The sequence below is a fragment of the Chelonus insularis genome, unplaced genomic scaffold, assembly GCF_013357705.1.
Source record: "Chelonus insularis isolate UGA/USDA-ARS -01 unplaced genomic scaffold, ASM1335770v1 contig_31_pilon, whole genome shotgun sequence".
Taxonomy (NCBI): Eukaryota; Metazoa; Arthropoda; class Insecta; order Hymenoptera; family Braconidae; genus Chelonus; species Chelonus insularis.
The window spans coordinates 50,340-68,524 of record NW_023276490.1 but is presented as its reverse complement, the minus strand read 5'-3'; the positions used below and the strand labels follow the sequence as shown (position 1 = coordinate 68,524).

Here is an 18,185-nt window from a genome sequence, read left to right as displayed (position 1 = left end):
ATTTGAACCTGCGACTGCTTAATTTAAAAGCACTGCCTCAACCCGCGCAGCTACTCGGTTATTTTATACTTCAATTCAAAATACATCTATTCTCCGTGAATTTTTATTCGCTATTGACATTAGACTTGAAGTAGATCTTGTATTTCTTTTAAGAATTAAAACCTATTTTCGATTTAGTAGCTTCAATATAAATCATTTTATTTTATCAAAGTACATCTAAACTAAGTTTGAATCGTCTAAATCAGGTCATTAATAGTTAAGCCCGGGCTTTGACCAATAATAGTGAATGATAATAATTTTCAGGAGCTATGTTCAAACCAAGTTCAAATTATCCAAATCAGGTCTTATTCTATCTGCATTTACCGACATCAAAGAACAATAGTTCAAGTCAGATCTTATTTTTTGACTCGGAATTCAATGGATCGGATCGAGGATTGCAGTCAATTTTGATATGCACAAATCCATTAGAACGGTCACAAATTAATTGTTACTTTCAAAATTTTTTTACACTGAATGTTTTAACACTGGAGATTATAACAGTTCACAATAATATATCATCACTTTTTTTGTGATCGAACATTATTAATTTTTTAACAATATTATATTTTATATCTTCCACAATAAATTGAGAAAACATTCTAAAACTAGAATTTTTCAAAATACAAAAGTAGTTTCTCACAAAATTATTACTACACTGGAGAACAATAAGTAAGAGAGTTGCACTAAATCTTGAAACTAAGGCGTAATAATATTATTCTCAATGTAAATATGAAAAATTAACGGTATGAGGTAGCTACGGCTTAAGACTAGATAATTGATTGACAATATCTAAGATAGTTGTTTTTAGTCCAGTCAATATGCTTTCAAAAAGGGTGAAAAGATCTGTCTTTTTTTAACTTATAAAAACTTTTGGTAAGTTCTAAAAATTCCTGAAATGATCCAAAAAACTTCAGAATGTGTGCAACTATTACAATCGATCTGGAATGTTCTGAAAAGTTCTAAAAATTTCTCTGAATGATCCAGAGAATCTCAAGCATGCATTTGTATATGCATTATTTCCAGTGAACACCGAACCTTGCTGTTATATAACATACACAAAACATGTTATGTTAATGTTAGTTATGTGTATGTAGTATAACTTTTATATAACGTAAGCGTAATAAAGTAATATAACAGTAGTTACTTCTACGCAACGTAACAAGAATATATAACATTGTGACATAGGTGTTATATAATTTTTATGATGTTTTCATTACACGAATGTACCGTAACAAGTCAAAAATTTTTAGAGTTGAACCCTGATGGTATTTCTGTAGTACACATTTTATAATTACATTGGCATAGCGTTACCTAGTTCAAGAGCAGTATAAAAAACCTCTATGCTGATATGCATTAATTTGAAAAGAGTTGAAAAAATTTTTTTTGAGACAGCTTCTCGGAGAGATGGACGCGAAGAGCATTTGTGCCAAATGTCATTGTTTGGAAATAATTATTACTATTGCTTATTAACAATTGAAATTTGGCAAAGTGCATTTTTTTACCTTTCAATGCTTGCACAGCGAGAACCGTCCGTTTTTTGGAAAAAAATGTAGATACCGTTTTTGTAAAGGATTAAATTCTCAGTTCTCAGGAGCGCGTTCAAAGCACTGCATCTTTTTACCTGTAACAGGTAAGTATATGCTATCGATAATTTTTTTGTAGAGAATTGGAAATTTTATTTTCGATTGCATGTAGGGCCCCCGGGGTTACATAGATGTTTCTGTCCTTAAGATATGTCGCGTAACAACGGGGGCAGATTATTGATCACAGTTCGTCGTGCCTCATTTTCTTACTGCCCTATATGGTAGTCTGAATGTGGGCACGTCGAACACGCCGAGCGCGAGACGCGTTAGCGACCGCTGACCAAAGCGGATAAAGTTGGTACTACGGGAGGCCAAAGACCAAGCCCAGTACCTGGGGCTGCAAAGTCAAAATATGACATGTAGGCCTAGATACAACTGGCCAATTGAGGTCGGACTCGTAGTGGTATGTTGTAAGGCCTCGGGCTTGTTACGTGTATCCCTGTGCCTGTTCTAGGTGCAGGTATATGTGTCCCGGGAAATGCCATCGCGAAGAGAGTAGAGTTATAATTTCCCAGAGTTATGCCCAAAGAGGCGAGGTACTCAATTTCCGTCCTTCGGATGGGGGAAACATGGATTTGGATTTCGATTGCATGTAATCTTAGAGTTGGTGACTAAGTTTTACTAACAAGGAATCCTCGCGAGGTGATCACCGTCGATTTGGCTGAGGTTCCTATATTATAATCTACGTTAAAAACAACATGAAAAATGATGAAAAATACCTATATGTACATATTTATAAAACTTGCAAATATACATTTTTTTTAATTAAAAATAACAAAAAATCTATAACTCAGAAACTACTATTTAATTTTTAATAAGACCAATCTCAACTGAAAAAGCATGAAAAACTACAACATACGTATCTTTACAATTCTTAAAATAACATCAAAATCGATTATAAAAAAAAATATTCTTCTTTTTCCTAGATTTGTATAGAAATGAAAAAGATGAATTATTTATTTATTGTACGTATTACATATATGATAATCATTGTAAAAATGTCCAATACACAACGATTTTTTATATCATGCACAACGGTTATTTGCAATATTTTTATATCCTGGAATTTCACAATAAAACTTACAGTTATCTTCAAATGCAAAATCGATTGCATTTTCAAATTCATCTGGTTTAATAAATGTATAACTACTTTTAAACGATGAATAACGAAAAAGATTAATGTATCACGGAGACGAGAGTTGATTATGAGTCAGTGATTGTAATTTAATAATATTATTTCTCAAGTGTAATTTAAATCATCTCCTCGTAATAGGACTCTGTTTGAAAAATGTCTTACAAAGTTTTTCCATATTCTAAACCCAACATATTTAATGGTTTAATTTGTCCAGTAGCCCCTTTAAGAATAATAATTATCTTAACTTCTTTATCCAGTGGTTTGACAGACGTGACAACTTTAGAACAATGTATCTGGTCTAAAAAGCGATGCTTCCACCCGTGGACCAAGTTTTCCAGATGATTCTTTCAACACAAGAAAAAGGAAAGTGAGAAGTTTTCCATTGGCTGATACCATTGGTTGTATAGTATAACTGTGAGTTGTCGAAAAAACTGATTGAACTGTGCACTCTATTCTTTTTTCTCCTGTTGGAGCTAAAGTCTTCTCTAAATGTACTTCCAATTGAAGGCCACTTTGATCCGAATTATATATGTTGTCTAAATCATATGATTGAATTTTCGATTTTACATCGTTAACGAACACTTCTGATGTTTGTTTTAATATTTTACGATCTCAACTGCTCGCAATTTATAATCATGACTTAAGCTCTCTTCATCAGTAGTCCATGCTTCATCAGACACTTTTGATTTATGGATTTCAGATGCATATTCTTCGTCTTCTGTAATTTCTGGTTCCCAATCCTTATATGGTTCTTTAAAATGTAATAAATTTTCTTCTATCATTTCGATATCAGTATACCCATTCGTTGCATTCAATTATATTTGTTCAAAGTGATTCTTCAATTGTATTTCAGCATCATTTATAAGTGTCTTCATAATTTTCATAGTTTGAAATGTTGTTGAAAGTAACCGAATTATATCAAGGAGTTGAACTTTTTTTTAGAAAAAAAGGAAATAATATTTCTATTTCAAGCACATGATTTTATACACATATGAAATAATGACTATTAACCAAAATATAAATGAAGACAAGATGCAAAAATATCCATTCACTACAGCATTAAAGATGAATGCGAAAAAAAATGTTACAATTTTTGAAATAACTAGTCATAAACTATTCAGTCTCTAATTACGACGTATTTTATTCGGTGATTATTGTGACTATAAATAAGTTATCAATAAGAAATGGAAGTTTTAAATGATGATTTTGTTTGCTGTCGTTATTGTTATTTTAAAAATTGTAAAAATACGTATCTCGTAGTTTTTTATACTCTTTCGGTTGAAATTGGTCTTAGTAAAAATTAAATAATAGTTTCTGAGTTATAGATTTTTTGTTATTTTTAATAAAAAAAAATGTATATTTGCAAGTTTTATAAATATGTACATATAGGTATTTTTCATCATTTTTCATATTATTTTTAACGTAGATTATGATATAGGAACCTCAGCTAAATCGACGGTGACCACCTCGCGAGGTTTCTTTGTAAGTCAAGATTGGACTTCAATCAGATCTGTATTAAGCTTATTTTTTATTTTTGGTATGTTTTGGGAGTTTTTTGAGCCTATTCACTTTTATTTGGTGGAAAATGATTACATTGGTACCAAATATTGCTGCGAAATAATGATAATTATTTAAAATTTTGAAAGTAACTTCTAAAGAAAAGTTACATGATGATTTTGGAGAATAAAAATCATTTTTATAAAATCTACTAGCTGATTTCCGCAACTTTACCTACGTGATGTATGCCATTACGTTACATAATAATTGATCGAAAAAGTTTTAACGAATAACTTCGTAGATCACATAAGCTAATTCTGGATACGTACCGCTTTGCGATGCTATGGAAAAGACAGGAATACATTCTTTCTTAAAGTTAAAAGAACTTAAATTGACACGTAGATTCTATTTATAACTTTGCTTAACAAATCCAATTGTTTAGAAAAAATGGTTCGTTTCCATTCATGTTTTATAGATAGTAACTTTTTTTTAGGAAAAGAAAATATATAATAAAATAAAAATATTTTCCTCTAACACATTAATGTTAATAATGTGCCATTGTTGTAAATTTTTCACAACAATGTTTAATTTTTTACTGACAATAATAAATGTTATTAATAATAAAATATCAGTGCTCTTCAGTGGACTGGGTGCGACCTGAAAGGTCCACACAACTACTACCCGGATAGGAGCTCCCACAGCTGATGACGGGTCCAAGCCAGGCCGAGTTGTTCAATTTTAAGCCTCGTTATTCAGGCTTGGGACAGCATTGGTTCATGTGTTCGGCGCCGGTTTCGAACTTAGGCTTAATCATAGATCAACCTTGGCAGAGAAGAGAGACGTAAATAGAAGTTTATTCCTTATGGGACGATGTGGCCGGAAATTTTGATACGTGTTGTTGCTGTCAGATGGCAGAATGGTCGAGATTCAGAGACGTTTCTGAGCGTAGGGCGGAGCTCAAGTTCTGTCATGTAGTGGTGGGAGACGAACGGTTTCCCAACATCGTTCTCTGAGAAAATTTCTCTTTCATGTTAACAGGAGAGAAAAAAATAAAAAAACGAAGGAGTTGATAGATTTGTTTCGAATTTTTTTTTAAATAAAACGAAAAATTAAGACGAAGACAATGATGAGGGTGCGGAGTTTCAATTATCAAAAAGTAATTGAGCACGCGCCAAACATTGACCACTTAACCCGTGGGTTTTTCGACGTAAATATCGCTATTGTAAAAAGGTAGACCCGCATCAGTCATAAAAGCGGATTACCTACATAAAAAAGTACCACTTGTTCGTCTTCAGATGTAAAAATGTTAAAACTAGACTCGTAGTCCAGTCAAATGAGGGAAATGGGATAATTTTGGTTTGCTGCGGCCAAAGTGATGATTAATAGATAACTAGATCGAAAATTTTGCGAAGAACACGATGGTGTAGGTCAAGAATGTTTGGCACGCATAGGGGGAGGGGGGGGAATCGCGAAAAGCCGCCTCCCATCGCGAATTTCTCGATTTCTATCATAGATATGAAAGAATTTTTTAAATAAAAGTTGTTCAGAATTTAATTTTAATGAAAAAAATACTGAACACTTTTTTCATATTTATGATAGATAAAAAGTTATTCGCGACTGAAGCTTCACTAATGACGAAAGCTCCAGTCGCGTCTAATAAAATTAATAAAAAATACTTAGCGCTATAAATATTACTTTGTGGCAATTTATTTCGAAAAATGAGATATTTAGGTATATTTTCAGAAAAAAAATTTTTTTTTATCAATTTTTTCATTACTTTAATGGACAATATATTATTTAAATCGTTCTCATTTTGGTTAAAGGGTTTTAATATTTGGGCCCCCGAGCGCGCTTTTCCTCTTCTGGCGCTAACGAGTGCGACAGAGAGCAATACATATCTCTCTGCTTCACTTGCACTCACACAAAACTTCTGCGCACGCGCCGAGTACAGTAGAGCATAAGTGCGAGTGAAATGATCACTCGAACCGTAAGTGTGACAAAGACACTATACGGTGAGTGAAGAGGGGATGTTTTGGGCTCATGCTGGTTACTTCAGAAGTCTTTCCAAGCTCCAACTTTATCAGCGCGAGAATTTTTCTAAGTTCTACGCGCTTAAAATGTTAGAGAAAATTTTTCAATTTTAGGTCCAATAATCATATATATAGATCGATAGAGAATTAAATTTCCTGTCGATCTAGCTATACTTTTTTAGGTACTTTTTTCCGATTTTATAACGCAAAAAATTAATTTTCTAAGAGAAGAAAAAATGTACATACATGTTCTTGACATATCTGAGAACATGTAGAATAAATTAATTTTCTAAGAGAAAAAAAATTTATATCTCCCACATAATTATATCAATCAATCTTCAAATGTAGAGAAAAAAAACATGTTCTCAGATATGTCAAGAACATGTATGTACATTTTTTTCTTCTCTTAGAAAATTAATTTTTTGCGTTATAAAATCGGAAAAAAGTACCTAAAAAAGTATAGCTAGATCGACAGGAAATTTAATTCTCTATCGATCTATATATATGATTATTGGACCTAAAATTGAAAAATTTTCTCTAACATTTTAAGCGCGTAGAACTTAGAAAAATTCTCGCGCTGATAAATTTGGAGCTTGGAAAGACTTCTGAAGTAACCAGCATGAGCCCAAAACATCCCCTCTTCACTCACCGTATAGTGTCTTTGTCACACTTACGGTTCGAGTGATCATTTCACTCGCACTTATGCTCTACTGTACTCGGCGCGTGCGCAGAAGTTTTGTGTGAGTGCGAGTGAAGCAGAGAGATATGTATTGCTCTCTGTCGCACTCGTTAGCGCCAGAAGAGGAAAAGCGCGCTCGGGGGCCCAAATATTAAAAACTTTAACCAAAATGAGAACGATTTAAATAATATATTGTCCATAAAAATAACTCATTTTATAGGTATATTGTTACACATAAACATAATGGTTGGTACAAATACTGATCTAAAGCAGCTTAAAAGATTGGAGACTGGGGAAAACCATGGGATGAACAAAAAAGTTTAAATGAAAAAAACAGCTTAGCCCATGTCTCATAGAAACGTTACAATTATTTTAAAAATTATTTATAGACAAAAAGAGGGTTGATAATATCATTAATTAAAGTTGATTGATTATAAAATCTCTCTATATTACTACTTTCACTTTTATCAAAGTAACTCGATTCAAAAAACTTAGAAAATCGTGATATAATAACACTTAAATGCTGCAATGAATTATTTGTAAAAAATAAATATTAACTAAAAAGTTGATCGACTTATATCAACCCTTTTAATTGAATTTTCAAAAATATTCTTTTCTTCAGCATATATAAAGTCGTTGAAGATACGCAAAGAAGTATTTATATATAGGAACAAATATTTTTAATATCAATTGATTAATATATCAATGAACTAAGACGAAAGCTGTCGGCACGACTACGGTTTCCGTGGCGCCACGAAATGACAATGAATTTCGATAGAACAGTCCAAAATAAGACGAAAATGAAGAATAAAATTTTTTCATATCTCACTTAGTTTTCGAGATATTGATACTTTAAATTTTGAGTTTATATGGGCTTATACATGGGCATAATTTTGGACTACAGAATTAGAGGGTTCTCTCCGGTGGCGGCCTTCGGCCGCACCGTTTAATGAAAAAAAATCACCCTGCAAGTACATTGTACCAAGTTACAACAATTTTGCGAGTCAAAAAAAAATCGCGGCGCCACGGAAACCGTAGTCTCCCCAAGCTGTCAATAATGAAAAGTGATTCAAAAACTTACCTTTCGTTTTTAGGAAAGCGATGAAACGAGAGATGCGGCATCCTCGATGACACATTTTCGCATTTGAAAAATGCACATACATTTGTAGCTGGCATTTTTGCGTACACAATGCACAATCACTTATACACTGTATGCACTCTCGAAAAAAATCAAACAAATTTATATACTGATATATAAATTAAAGCAATGAATTCAATCGATAATTTTGAGTTGTAACTTTCCAAGAATTTCGGAAAATCTGAGAATTCAAGTTGGCTCTTTCTGCCGCGAAGCATTTTTTCTATGCGTGCGCATCTTTGGAGGAGAGTAGGCGTGACTGTGCCAAGAACACTGTCGCCACCTGGCTTTGGGGTACAGAAGCTTACATGTACAGTATCGCCGTCTGGCGGTTGGGGTGATAACTTTGGGGTTTGGGGTGATCTGGGGTGATCCCCAAATGGAACACGGCATTGTGATTCTATTTACGTCTCTCTTCTCTGACCTTGGTAACTTTGTGGGGATGCCGTAAGGAAAAAGGGCGAACCACATAAGATTTATTTATTAATAATTATAGCAAACAAAGATAATTTTTAGTTAGAAAACGTTACAATAGAAAGCGCGGTAAAAGTCACTGAAACGCCATGTTACGTTACTGGCGGGATGAATATGTGATGGCCGGCTTGGAACTTGGCCGCCTGGCCGCAAGATGGGTTCCTTGAACCGGTCGGTGGAGCCGCCATGCGGCAAGTGGGCAAAGCCTCACGAGCTGCCGCAGTAGCCCCCCTTGAGTGACAGTTAATATTTTTAGCTGTCACGAATTGAACCCTTTTTTTAGCTGAATAGGTGCGTAGAGCTGTTGGACGCTGGATCACTGGAGAAGATGCCGGAGACACTGGAACAGATGCTGGAGTAGCTGCCGAAGACGTTGAAGGTGCCTGAGATGGAGTAGGCCCTGTTGGAGCGACTATGTCTGCGTTTTCAACAAAAGCTGGTTTCAATCTCTGTGTCGAAACTGTTGTAGGAACACCATTGATGTTTACTTCGAAAACGTAGTCTGAGATTCTGTTCAGTACCTCGTATGGACCATCGTAGGGTGGTTCAAGTGGTCGTTTGACTCTCTCGACTTTAACAAAAACATGAGTGCACGTATAAAGTGTTTTGTGTGCGAAAACTCGAGTCTTGATGTGATGTGCAGTAGGTACTGAGCGCACGTTTCTCATGATTTCCCTGAATTTTTCTACAAAAATTTGAGGTTCTGGACCTACTTCTTCGTCGATAAAATATTCTCCAGGAAGTCGAAGTGTTGTGCCATACAACATCTCAGCTGCAGTTGCTTTAATATCTTCTTTAACACTAGTACGTAGTCCTAAGAGAACAACTGGAAGAGTGCTAACCCAATCACTTGTAGCATGACACATTAAAGCAGATTTTAAAGATCGATGCCATCGTTCAATCATACCGTTTGAAGCAGGGTGATATGCAGTTGTTCGAGTGCGACTACATCCGATCAATTTTGTGAGAGCGTCAAAGAGTCTTGATTCGAATTGAGCGCCTCTATCACTCGTTATTGTTTCTGGTGCTCCAAAACGACTAACCCATCCAGAAAAGAAAGCATTTACTACGGTATCTGCTGTGACGTCTTTTAAAGGAATAGCTTCTGGCCAACGTGTAAATCTATCAATCATGGTAAGGCAGTATGAATAACCTTGACATAGTGGCATAGTGACTATATCGATGTGGACGTGTCTGAAACGTTCACTAGGAACTTCAATATGTTGTGGAATGTTTTTAACATGACGATGAATTTTGCTTCTTTGACACGGCATGCAGGTACGAGCCCATTCAATGATGTCACGGTTCATATAAGGCCAAACAAAATGCTGACTGATAAGCTTTTTTGTCGTTTTTCCACTTGGATGAGATAGGTTATGTGTGTTGTTAAAAATTTGTCTTCGTAGAACAGCTGGTATATATGGACGTATTTTGTCACCTGAAATATCACAATAAATCACTTTTCCAGATTTGTCAACTTGAAGTTGTCGTAGTTTCAGTGAAGTTGTTTTTGAATCTAATAGATGTTTGAGTTCGTCGTCTCCTTCTTGCTCAGATGCGATATCTTCTGTAGAAACTATTGTCGGCATATCGATAGAATTGATTCTCGATAACGCGTCAGCAACTACATTCTCTTTACCTGGAACGTGAACGATCTTTGTTGTAAACTGACTAATATACTGTAGTTGTCGTTGTTGCCTAGGTGAAGCTTTGTCAGAATCTTGATTGAAAGCGAACGTTAGTGGTTTATGGTCAGTAACCACTGTAAAATCATGACCTTCGATCAGATGTTTGAAGAATTTGATACCTTTAAAGACTGCAAGAAGCTCACGATCATATGTGCTATAGTTGCGTTCAGTCTTTGTAAGTTTGCTTGTGTAAAAACCTAGAGGTTGTCTTACTCCATTGATAATTTGATCTAGAGCTGCGCCTACTGATTTGTCAGATGCGTCACAACGAAATGTTAAACTTGCGTTATCAACTGGGTAAGCTAGCTGCACTGCATTTGCTAGGAGTTTTTTACATTCTTCAAAAGCATTTTCTGCCTCAGCATTCCATGAAACAGGTCGTTTGTCATTTTTCTTAGCACCAACTGTAAGGTCAATTAAAGGTGCGTGGACTTCTGAAGCTTTAGGCATGTTTAGACGATAAAAATTCCAGGAACCTAAAAATCTTCGAAGACTAGCGATGGTCTCAGGCTTGGGATACTTCAGGATTGCTTCGATTCGATTAGCAGGAGGTTTTATTCCATCCTTTGAGATAGCATAACCTAGATAAATAACTTCAGGCTGTGCAAAAACACACTTGTGGAGGTTAATCGATAGACCATGCTGCTGTAATTTGTCGAGAATTATTCGAATGTGTTTTAAATGTTCTTCTCGTGACTTTGAAGCGATGAGAATGTCATCAATATAGATATGACAAAAATCTAATCCACGAAGAATTGTATCCATAAGGCGTTGGAAAGTTTGAGCAGCGTTACGCAATCCAAATGTCATCACCTTGAACTCAAAAAGACCAAATGGTGTAATGACAGCGGTTTTAGGTCGATCTTCTGGTGCGACAGGTATTTGATAATACGCCCTATCCAGATCCAGAGTAGTAAAAATTTCACAATCTTGAAGTTGATGTGTAAAATCGCGTAGGTGAGGTATTGGATAACGATCAGGAACAGTGATTTGATTTAGTCGTCGATAATCACCGCAGGCGCGCCAAGAACCAGTCTTCTTTTCAACAAGATGTAATGGACTTGACCAATCACCGTTTGATGGATAACACCAGCCTTGCTGCATCATGTATTCATACTCAGCTTTAGCTGCTTTGAGTTTTTCGCCAGCTAGACGACGAGCACGTTCATTAACTGGAGGACCACGAGTCGTAATGTAATGTTGAACTCCATGAAGTGGTGGTTTACAACCAGCTGGTTTTGTGACGTCAGGATAATCTTTTAAAACTTCGTAGAACGGATGCTCCTTGATGACAGAACAGATTGTTGGTTGTGTTGAACTACTAATTTTTGCAGGTAGAAAAAGTTTTGTCTGCGCGTCAATTAGTCGTTGATTTTTAAGATCAACCAGAAGGCCGTGATGTTTTATAAAGTCAGCACCTAGTATAGGGTGAGTAACATCAGCGATTGTAAATGGCCATAAGTAAGATCGTCGTAATCCAAGATCTAGTGTCATTGTTTTAGTACCAAAGGTGTTAATGGTAGAACCATTGGCTGCGAAGAGTTTGATTTTAGGTACTGGTGCAAAAATCTTACTTTTAATAATTACTTTACTCTTTGGCATGACTGAAACGTCAGAACCTGTATCGACTAGAAATCTAAGACCAGATTGTTTTTCTTGCACTTGTAGACGGGATGTTCGATTACCTTCAGAGATACCCGCTACCATCCCCGAAGGCTCTGTTAGTTTAAAGGCTGAGAATTACTCTTGAAGTTGCAGGGTTGACGGCATTTACGTGCCTTTTCTCCGAATCTACTGTGATAAAAACAAAATCCATCATTGTTGTTGTTACTTTGTTGTGAATTTCGTGATCTACTTCGGGATCTGGCTCGATCACGTCTTACGTAGCGGTTTAACTCATCAAAATTCTTGGTTAAAATTGCAATTTGTGTTGACAGATCTTCAGTATTCATTGGAGATGTTTTTGACTTTGAGGATGTTGATGCACATGCATTTCCGTTGTTATCTATCGCCAAGATGCTAGGTCGAGAAACTTCCATGATTTTATCAGCTTGGAGAGCGAGTTTTGATAGATCAACGACCTCACTGATAGCTAAGATGCCTCGTACATGCTCAGGAAGTTGTTCCAGGAAGAGTGTTCGAAGGATGTTATCACCAACTTCAGTTCCAGCTAGATTTCTCATCCGTTGCAGCATGTTTGATGGTTTGTCATCAGCAAATTCAGCTCCTCGCAAAATACGACGTAATTTAGACTCATTAGTTTCGTCGAACTGACTAATAAGACGTTCTTTTATGACTTCGTATTTACCTTGATCTGGAAGTCGTTCCATGATGTCGGAGATAAATGGTAGAGTCTCAGGATCGAGGTTGGTGATGACGTATTGGTATTTAGTCATATCCGAGGTGATACGTGCAAGACCAAACGCGGCTTCAACTTGTCCGAACCATAGCTTTGGACTTGATTTCCAAAATGGCGCAATTTTTGGTTTTCGAGTTTGAAAAATTTCAAGAGCTTGTTCTTGATTAAAAACAATGTTTCCTGCTTGCTCAGTCATGTTTGCTTCTCGGTTAGGTAAGACTGGAGAATTTGGGCTGTCCACTTGTACGTTTTGACGTTGTTGCTGTCGCACCGGTGAATGATCTATCACCATGTCAATCGAATAATCAGAATGTTCGGGTCACCATTTTTAGTTAGAAAACGTTACAATAGAAAGCGCGGTAAAAAGTCACTGAAACGCCATGTTACGTTACTGGCGGGATGAATATGTGATGGCCGGCTTGGAACTTGGCCGCCTGGCCGCAAGATGGGTTCCTTGAACCGGTCGGTGGAGCCGCCATGCGGCAAGTGGGCAAAGCCTCACGAGCTGCCGCAACTTTAAATAAGCCAGTGCTTATTCTTTGTGGTAGAGGGCACTGTTGTACAGTTTGACTCAGGACATCTAGCACTGTTTGTAATCAGTATGACAAATAATTTTTTAGTGAAAAACAGTATATCAGTAAAAGTTGATTTATCAGTTGCAATAATAATATTATAAATTAATACTTCGTGATCAATTAAATGGTTGCTTTTCAAAAAGACAACAAAATCTTGTGCATAGCGTTTGTAAATTTAAGGTTATATACAGTTGATTTCCAACATAATGGCCACAAAACGCAAAATTAACTCCTACGCAAAAATTAAAAAGGCTCGTTTTTTACTTCAAGAAGAACTTTCGAATCCTGATGACCACCAATTTCTAGTAACAATTCCAGATGAGAATGATACTTCAATATCCGTTAATCATTAATCACGAGTCAATACTGAGTATTTAAACAGTTTGAATGATTTAGCACTCAGTATTCAATTAAATCAACAAAATATTTTAAATATCTCTTTATTATCAAGAAATTCTTATACAAGTGAAGCCGTTGAAACTCTTCAGGTGGAGAATAATCACAGCGGCAATAGGGATCATTCAATACTCTAACAAGACAATTGTGACACTGATAAAAACGATATTTATACTTTAATACGTAACTGGGCAATAAAACATATCAGTAACATTCCTCTAAATGCTATAACCGAGCTTCTTTTAATACTTAAAAGTAAAGGATATGAACACTTTCCAACAACAGCTCAAAAACTATTGCAATATCAACATTCAATAAGTACTACTCCAATATTAACAAAACGAGAATCCTTAAAACAATATGTATATCAAAGCATTAAGTCTAGACTACTTAAATTGATATCACCAGAAATATATGAAGAAACTAATATTGATTTAATGATGCGTATTGATGGAATGAATGTATATAAAACAGCTAGCAGTCAACTTCGGCCGGTATTAAGGAAAGTATATCATAGAAAATATATATCTCAACCATTTTTAGTAGCAGTTTTATATAGTAACGCTAAACCACAACATGTAGAATGTTCATTAAAAGATACTGTTGAAGAAATTAAAGATTTAGTACGTAATGGAGTACATTTATATGAAAGAGATTATTTTTTCAAAGTACTGACTTTGATTGCTGATGGTCAAGCTCGGACTTATTTGAAATGTATTAAGGGTCCAACAAGATTTTTCAGTTGTGAGCGATGTGAAATTGAAGGTCAAACAGTTAATAGACGACGAGTATTTTCAGAGTTACACTGCAAAAAACGAACTAAACTATCATTTAAAACTAAGGCTCAAGAACAGCATCACCATCTAAACTTGACAACACCATTGATTAATATTCCTAATTTCGATCCTGTAAAAGATGTTGTACTAGATTCTATGCACTTGTTGTACTTGGGAATCATGAAGAATTTGCTAGAAAGATGGATTTTAAAAGGAAGTATTTACAGACTTCATCAATTCAATCGAAAAATTTTCAGAGATTTAATAGAATCTATCGAACAATTTATTCCAGTGGAATTTCAACGACTAAAATTTGACGCTGAAGATGTATCTCATTAGAAAGCTACTCAATTTTGTTGCATATTAATATACATTGGTCCTATTATCTTGAAATTTGTTCTACCTACGGATTTATATAAGCATTTTTTGTTGCTCCATGTAGCCTCTCGAATTCTTTGTCATTCTGAATTAGCAATTAGTAAAGTTGATGATGCTGAAAAATGGTTAAAAAGATTTTTCAAAAAAAAAACCTAAGTTCTATGGAGATGATTCGCAAACTTTAAATATTCATAATCTTATTCATTCAGCAGATGATGTAAGATATCTCAAAGCTCCATTAAATGATCATTCAGCTGTCTGGAAATTACATTGGTAAATGAAAGAATCTAGTTCATTCAACAGCTAAACCGTTACAACAAATTATAAACAGACTTAATGCAGTCGAACTATCTGATGATGTTAAGATAAAAGAGGATTGTCCACTTAGAAAATATAATTTTCTCTACGAATAAGCGAGGAATTAACAAAATTAAGTGTCTTTAATTTGTCTACGTAATTTCATCAAAAAATTGTCTAATTTGGTTAATAATTTGTCATTGAATTATCGATCCTTAAAATAAAATCATTTACTGAACATAACAATTACATTCATCTAGATTCATACTAGTGAAATAAGTGAAAAACGAACAAAAGGGTCGAAGTCAGATCCAGTGATGTAAGTTAAGCATATTTTACTTATAAATAGTAAAACTATACTCATTAAACATTTCTAGCTTAGCACATTTAACAAATAAATTAAGATTTTTAACTTTATAAACTGTACGTATATATATAATGTGCTATACGATGCTTGACTTAACCTCACATGCTCAATTCAAATTTTTATTCCTTACTTCATGTAAATATTTATTTTCAGCGTAAGGAATATATTTCTAATGCTGTTTTTTGGTTATATAATTTAAAGAAAAAAGAAAACGTAAAATTCAAGTAGAATTGGTACCCAAATCATGGATTTTAAAAGACGATGACAAGTGGTGTTGTAAATATCCCTCTATAACGGATCAACGATATGTATCGGAATGGACTGAAAATCTAATGGATCCTAATGAAACTTGGGTAATTAAAGAGGAAATAAAAATATTGTCAAGAGCTTGTATGTTATTATTATTTCGTATTTATTTTAATTCTGTATATAATATAAATATTCATAAAAGATCGTCCTTCTTAGATAATTTTGAACAAGAAATGAGAAGACTAAATCGCACATTTACCTCACTCACAGACGTGGAGAGCGATTGGGATATGTCAGATAGTAATACTTCATTGTCTAAAAAGCAAAGAATTAATGAAGTTGCGTCAACGACTAGTAGTCATACTGAAGAACTACACACAAATGAAATAGCTACACCAAGTGCAAACGAAGAGCATGTGGAAAGAAGTTCTTTTAAAAGTTCTGCTGATCAGTTAAAAGATCTTTACAATGAATTGGATGATTCACAACGTAATTTTTTTTTGTCAACACGATGATATAAAAAAAAAAATCAGTGCTCTGCAGTGGTCTGGGTGCGACCCGAAAGGTCCACACGACCAACTTCCCAGTGGAAAAAATGAAAAAAACACCTCGAATAAAACCCGTTTCCATTTTTCATAACAAATGGAATTGTTATAAACGAAATGAGTGTGTTTTTATTCATTTGATATGGTTAGTTACTTCATTTCAGTAAAAGAAAAAATTGTGCGTTAGAAGAATTCAAATATACCCCATAGATCCTTTTTTTCATTATTTATAACAAATTTCATTGTTAAAAACGGATAAAGTATGTTTTCATTTGTGTCATACGGTTGGTAATATTTTTTTAGTAAAAGAAAAAATCATGCGTTAAAAGTACTCATATGTATAGAATGGATCCCTATTTTTATTGTTTATAACAATTTAAAACTTATTATTTAAATATTACTATGATCAATAATTACTTGTTAGTAACAATGTTTAATTGCTATGAACACAATTCCATATTATTGATAATTATTACTGACTATTATATTGTCTTTAATGCTATTTTTACCATTTCAACCCAAGTTAAAAATTTTTTTATTGCTGATTCTGTTTTTGAAAAATTTTTTTTTCTATGAAATATCGTTATCATTTTCCTATACAATTATTACAAACATTTAATATTCATATTTTACAAAAGATCTCGTAATTATGTCTAAAAAATGATATAATTTATAAATTTCAAAATTCAGGTAGTTCACCATTTTTTCCAGTTTTTCATTCTGCATAAAAAACTACTCGACCGATTTTGCTGAAAACCTAATCAGTTCTAAGCTACATAATTACGCGTCGAATGCAGTTGGTCCCACATCGATATCATTTTTTGTTCTCGAGATAATCGAGGCGAAAAATAATTTCAAACGCACATACGTACATACACACTTATAGACGTCTACTGGAAAACGGTCGTATTCGACTCTGGAGACCTTAAAAATTGGAGATATGTCAAAATTCGGGATTCGCAAAATCGGACCCATTACTATAACTTCCCACTGGGAAGTTAAAAACAAATTCTACATGATTAAAATAATATTGAGTTAAAATTTTTCCAAAAAATCCAAAAAAATTCAAGGTTCTAAACGAAGCATTCAGTACGATTTAGCCTAAAAAGTTCAGGAATTAAAAGTATGCGTTTGTAATGCTGGATCATCACCCCACGAATCATTTGTAGATTCTAATATAGCTGGAAAAATCGGGACACCTCTTTCAATTTTAAATTTGGGAGAGTTTTTAGAATTTAAAGAAACTTTAACCGATGAAAAGGAAAGAAAAGCTTTGGCAAGATCCAAAATTAATAATAAGTGTTAATAAATAATATAAAGTTATGAATCATGGAGATAATTTAAAAGGTTGAATATTTATCACAGCTACACTTTTTACTTATATGTCTGTTGCAAGAAAAGACGTTCAATTGAAATATAGTGGTGTTAGTCGCGTTTATAAGGGCAAAGGCAAACTAAATTTGAGTGAAACGAAAACGTTCAAAGTCATGATTGGTAAATATTTATGCAAATAATCTAATAGATACTATCTTGATTTTTTTTAAAAATTCACAATCACTAACTTATATTTGAATTGTAAACTGTTGCAGAATTCTTACAAAGAAAATATGAAAAATCAAAGACACTTCTGAAAATAATTTCTGTAATTAGCGCATGTCTTTCAGGAGCTTCTGACCGTGAAGGAGGAAGACGAAGACGTTGAGCCCAGCTTTCAGCTATCAAGCAATAATATTTTCAATTGCTATTCAGTGTACAATTATTAGTATATTTATTCTTATTAAATAAATAAAACTTCAAAAACGGAATTGTTTCCAATTTCAATTGATAATTAATTCGTTTAATTACACTTAGCGCAACCTTAATATAGTAGTTTGTTCGAGTTTGGGTCAACATTGGATAAATATTCTTTGACGATTAAGCCCATAACTAATGAATCAAGCCCGGCCTATGGCCATCATTGCCACAAAATACCCAGTACTC

General features: G+C 34.2%; 1 protein-coding gene across 1 annotated transcript; it reads right to left on the bottom strand.

Annotated features, from left to right (window-relative positions):
• Positions 1–11,984: 11,984 nt before the first annotated feature.
• Positions 11,985–12,914, bottom strand: LOC118065682 (uncharacterized). The gene has a single exon (XM_035081118.1). It carries the CDS (start codon positions 12,912–12,914, stop codon positions 11,985–11,987), a length of 930 nt encoding a protein of 309 aa, XP_034937009.1.
• Positions 12,915–18,185: the final 5,271 nt, after the last annotated feature.

What these genes read in the sequence shown, in the direction of transcription:
- LOC118065682 (XM_035081118.1), bottom strand. Translation starts at nt 12,914, where the DNA reads ATGGTGATAGATCATTCACCGGTGCGACAGCAACAACGTCAAAACGTA.